General features: G+C 42.9%; 1 protein-coding gene across 1 annotated transcript in view; it reads right to left on the reverse strand.

Moving 5' to 3' along the window:
• trpm6 (transient receptor potential cation channel, subfamily M, member 6) overlaps positions 1–5,306 on the reverse strand; it is an 18,131-nt gene that overhangs the window by 355 nt on the left and 12,470 nt on the right. The window contains exons 26-39 of the mRNA XM_035658605.1: positions 4,524–4,953; positions 3,743–4,349; positions 3,487–3,581; positions 3,256–3,346; positions 2,730–2,776; positions 2,545–2,609; positions 2,429–2,454; positions 2,255–2,305; positions 2,010–2,075; positions 1,633–1,931; positions 1,188–1,270; positions 888–1,093; positions 757–808; positions 510–622 (exon numbers count right to left, since the gene is read on the reverse strand). Of these exons, the coding sequence (XP_035514498.1) occupies positions 510–622; positions 757–808; positions 888–1,093; positions 1,188–1,270; positions 1,633–1,931; positions 2,010–2,075; positions 2,255–2,305; positions 2,429–2,454; positions 2,545–2,609; positions 2,730–2,776; positions 3,256–3,346; positions 3,487–3,581; positions 3,743–4,349; positions 4,524–4,953 (2,231 nt within the window). The remainder of the gene's footprint in view (positions 1–509; positions 623–756; positions 809–887; positions 1,094–1,187; positions 1,271–1,632; positions 1,932–2,009; positions 2,076–2,254; positions 2,306–2,428; positions 2,455–2,544; positions 2,610–2,729; positions 2,777–3,255; positions 3,347–3,486; positions 3,582–3,742; positions 4,350–4,523; positions 4,954–5,306) is intronic.

The following is a 5,306-nucleotide window of genomic DNA, read 5'->3' on the forward strand; positions in this document are numbered from 1 at the left end:
GCCGGTATCGTGCCTACCCAGAGACGTTAATTAATAGCTAATCAAAGCTAATGTCTCAGCAGCACATCGCCAGCACAAAGACATGATTAATATGTAATCAAAGGCCGTGGAGCACAACGCACAAAGCAGGGCCCACCCCCATGCCTCAAACACTACTGTTGTTATAGAAATAAACGAACACTCGCGGCTTAATTAGCTGGCTGTTGGTGTGTGTTGTCTTCATTTGAAGTTGTTGGGGATTTATCTCAGAGCCAACGTTGGCCTCCTGAGTGACGACACTGAGGTGACATACATGCATATACACACATGCACAAGAAGAAGAAAAAACACAATGACAAAAAAAAAACGTATACACCAAGGGATCAAAATGCAATACTGGTCTTAGACAATAAGCTGTATCCTTCAAGATCAACCATGTTAACAAGCGCACCATTATATTCCTCCTCTCTACCACCACACACACACCACACACCACACACACACACACAGCAATGCTGAACATCTCTAACCTGTTAGGCCCAGTCTGCGGCAGCAGGAGCCACAAGAGTGTTTCTGCAGGAAACCTTTGATGGCAGCATCTCCGAGGTTATCAGGACCAAAGAGCATCTCACCCCTGCTACCACTGAAACAGGGTCAGACAGACGTTTTATCTGTTCTACCAATATATATTTTTATAGCATTTAAAGCACATACATTAGAAGGGAAAGTTTTCTGAAACCAGATGTCAATAATACAATAATACTCTGCTTACTGCACCTTTGATCGTCTGCCATAATGACTGTTGGATCGGTCAGCGCCTCTCCAACTCCTGTCAAGAAAAGAACACATAAACAAAGAGAGAAAGACAGGTAGGTAGATACAAACACCCAGACAGTAAAGGAGTCTACCTTGTATATCGAGCACCAGAAGCTCCCTGCGTGAGTACTCATACGTCCAGTGGGAGAACGCCAGCAGCATTTCCTCCAGTGAACAGCAGGGGGGGATCTCTTCTCCTGTGTTGTTGTTGTACTTCCTGAAGTCGCCACACATGTTCCTCTCAATGGTCAGATACTGGCCGTTTGAATGCCAGAGGACCAGCGAGACGTCTAGAAACCTGATGGAGAGAAAAGACAATTAGTGCATGCACACACACACACACACACAAGATGCATGTACGAGAGAAAGCACACACACATACACACACATACCTTGGTGAGTAGTGCATATCCTCAGGTTTGATCTGGTTAAACACTTCCATCATCCGCTGGGCTGCTCTCTGCTGCTGGATCTCCTTCAAACAGACGTTTACCACAAACTTAAAGCTCCAGGAGGTTTAAATTTGTATGTGTATACATCCCTAGGAATGTCTTCAACTATTCAGTGCTTCGCTGCCTATGTGCACTTTGCTTTTTACAGGGTGTCTGCAGGTTTCAATAGGTTACATTTGAGACATTTTAAGACCTTTTAAAATCATTATGAATGCAATTTAAGACCTATTTTACTTCCATAGTGGCAAAAAAGGATATGAAGGAAAATCGGTATTGGTTTTGTTTTGTAGTTGTTTAAAAGCAAGACTGAAAATGTCATTAATCAAATACATTTATAAGACATTTTAAGACATTTCAAGGCAGACACTCTTTTAGATATACTTACCCTTAAACAAAGCTGCAGTGCCGTGCTACCATGGAAGTACCTCTGCCAGGCACGAACCACCTCCGGCCTGAAGGCTTTGACCACGTATACCAGACCAGGTCTGAGCACGTCCTGTTCTGCCCAGGTACACAGCACCCTGAGGCCCTGCCGGAGACCCCCATCCAGAGAGCCCTCTTCACTGGAGAGAGGCTGCAGCATGGCAGAGAGTCCTCGTGACGACCAGGAGGAGACTGTGCTGGATTCAGGGTCAGCTTCAGAGGGAACTTCCTCCAGGGAGTAGATGCTCACCTCTTCACCTCCTGCAGAGAAAGAGGGAAAAAGTAAATTAAGTGCATGAAAAGAAATAAGTTGACTGTGACACCAAACAAAAAAGTTACCCAGAATGGAGACAGGTGTGAAGGGAATGGTGTGAGCCAGTCTCATCAGGTTGTTTCTCTCCACAGCTGTTAGCACACAAACACAACACAGTCAGAACTATTCAGGAGCTGAAGTACAAGTATAATGACACATGGAATCTCAGGGAAACAGATGCACAATAAATGATTTGAGGTGGAAAAAGCTTTAGGGATCAAGTGCACCAAAAATGTTGATAGCGGCAATTAAATAAACTTAATTTTAATACCTGAATAGTGCGGATACAAGTTGTCAGTGGACGGGAATGAGGAGCTCTTCACTGCAGCAGGCAAAACACAGGGGAAATTAAAATACAGGAAAAGTGACTCTCACAATAATGAATAAATGAAGTATATAAACATATTTTATAGCAAATGTATCAGAACTGTATGTTCAGAAATACCTTCAGGGGCAATCCCACTTTGTAAACTGCAACAGAGACATCAAAATATTTGATATAATTATTAAAATCAATTTTGAAATTTGTGAATATTACTGCCAAAAGAAAGGCTGACTTACGAAGACCTACGGCTCATGGATCTGGCCCAGCTGTTCCATGCTGAATGAGTGGGGCTCCACACATCCTGAAGGCCAAAATTAAATGCACATATTATACAATCAATATATCTTACACTATATGTACTCAACATTTCTATTGTTTCCACAATTACTACAGTATATTGCCACAGTTGGCACAGATTTACCTGATGGGAAAACACCTGCTTCTGCAACAAATCCATTGGTTCAAAATCTGAAACAATATTGATATTTTTTAAATCTGTAAAACAAAACTTACACTGTACACTTTTATTTCGAATTTCAAGAAGATCAAGATACAATTATTATTGTGCCATTGTTGCATTTCACAATGATGCTCTCATTTTGTCTGCTGTTATAAGTCCAGCACACCCATCCCTAAAAGCCCAAACACACTCTGAGCCAGGCTATGGCATGTTTAGTTCAGCTCAAGGCAAGACGATGGAAAGAGAGGTTTTGTTTTTTTCAATTTATTATTTGGAAACACTTTGGTATACATGAGTCTGAGTTGTGATGACGTTACCAAACATGATGTTACCAATGTCAATCAGTAATCGTGTCAAATAATTGTGATCTCTCAGGCCTAATACATTGCACATTTTATTAGGTCACTGTGCATTCAGGTTCAATGAGATGCTGTATGCTTACAGTAATACTAATTAGTAATATGTACTTCATTTAAAAAGGACTTACTGAGCTGACTGAGGCTGGTTGAAGCCGACCAACATGTAGGTTCTCCTCTCAGTCTCCGGCACCTTCTCCAGCAGGCATCAGACATGTGGGACTGCATGGTTTTCCATAAGAAGTAAAGAGAAACAATAAGCAGGGTTTCAGTTTTATGATCCATGCGTTAATCAGTGAATTACTGAGCCATTATGGAGAAATTTGCCATGACAAAAGTAAGTAAGTAGTGTGTCACATTACAGTATCTGGACTGCTCTCCTGTATCTTCACAGTCTTCCTGTTCTGGCTTTTGCCTCTGCTGTCTACCTGAGTGAAGTCAGAGGACTTAGACCACTCTGCAGAAACAGAAACACACTTGATCTGTTAGAATGTGTGCATGATAACACAAAAGTAAATTCAGTATACAAAAGTAAACATAAAGTACACCAAGATTGTTATGAGCTAATGCATATTGTTTGTTTTTAAACCATCCACTAGCAAATCATTTTATCTCTACCTCTGCTCCTGCTGCATCGCAGCGATGTGTCCTCCCTGAAACTCCTCCCACCAGCCAAACTCTCTTTGTTCATTGCTTCGTTAAGAGAAGAAAATGATCCCCTCATTGGACTGAGGGGTGCCCCAGAAAAAGTCATATTCTCCACACTGGATGACAGAGACCTGCAGTGGCCGTAGGGACGGTCTCTGGACAGACACGCCCACCTGGGGGACTTCATGGGTTTTCCCCATTGGCTGGAAGGTCTGGACCGAGGACTTGGTAGGCTGTCATCCTGAGAAAAGGCAGGATTTACTAAACCCTCAGAGACGTCTCGAGGGTCAGAGAGAAGGACAGCATTGCTAGAAGATCTGGATATGTTAATATTAGACAACTGTTCCTGTGACCTTTCCTCATCTTCCTCTTCTTCTTCTTCTTCCTCTTCCATGGAAGTTTCCTCCTGACTGGGATACAGGTATGGGTCACATGTCCAGAGTTTGTGATGTGGTGAATCCATGCCTCTGGAAGACAGAGGAGACCCACAGCGGGATGGTCCACAGGACTCACAGGGCGTCTGTCGGGATCTAGAAACTCCCAGCCAGTTCTCACAAGGATGGTCAACAGAAGCAGACTAGGGTGAAAAAAGTGTGTTAAACCAACTATTTATTATTAGTTCTATTAGTGTTAAATATTAAAATTAACATGTAAGACTGTAAGAGCTTGTTTTGCAACATTCTCATTTTCTTTCACTTCCTACAGCTGCTGTTATTATAAAATGACAACATTAAAAGAAAGCCATAAGTACCTCTTTTGCTCCTGCCTCTTCCTCCTCAGTGTGTCCCGGTCTTCCTCCCCTGCTCCCCCTGGCTCCGACATGGCACTCCTGTGATGCCAATCTACTCGCCACCAGAGTATAGCCCTTCAGCAAAGAAGGCGGGGTACTTTTGCACGACTTGGCCATCACTCGCCGCATATTAAGTACATCACAGTCTGCTCCACTTCTGTGTGGGAGGGTCCAGCTGTGAGGGAGCGTGTGCCGGGACGCTGTGATGGGTCGACACTGAGCCAGTCGCGCCTCTTCCTGATGTAGGCTGTCAGAAGCGGAGAGCAGAGTGAGGGTGTCCACCGCCAGCGCCGAAAGGTCCTGGAAGCTTTGACCCAGCTGACCGTCCAAACTCTGACAGGCTGTCCTGAATGAAAAGTTGGACCTTTGAGACCTCCCACCATCATCACATCTCCTCGCCTCCTATAATAGTGGAATCACATAATACATATATCATAAAAAACATTGGTTCAAATGTGTTTTGTGCTATCTTTGATACATTATCCCAAATGTTTCACTAAATTCTTTAAACCCAGCAAAAATCAAAAATTTTAATTCATCAGGTAACGGCGAGATTCACGTCCCTCGTTCATAATCACCTTGCGTCATGCGTCCACATAAACTGAACGTTTTTATCCAGTTCTTAGGCCCATCATTCTTTAATTGATAAACCTTTTATTATTTTAGTTTTTTTTAGCTTATATATTTTGATCAGATGCCATAGGATTTTACCCTTATCGGATTCTCGGACCTTAAGTATCTGAA

Source organism: Morone saxatilis, unplaced genomic scaffold (genome assembly GCF_004916995.1).
Source record: "Morone saxatilis isolate NCDOM2014 unplaced genomic scaffold, NCSU_SB_2.0 Contig16, whole genome shotgun sequence".
Taxonomy (NCBI): domain Eukaryota; kingdom Metazoa; phylum Chordata; class Actinopteri; family Moronidae; genus Morone; species Morone saxatilis.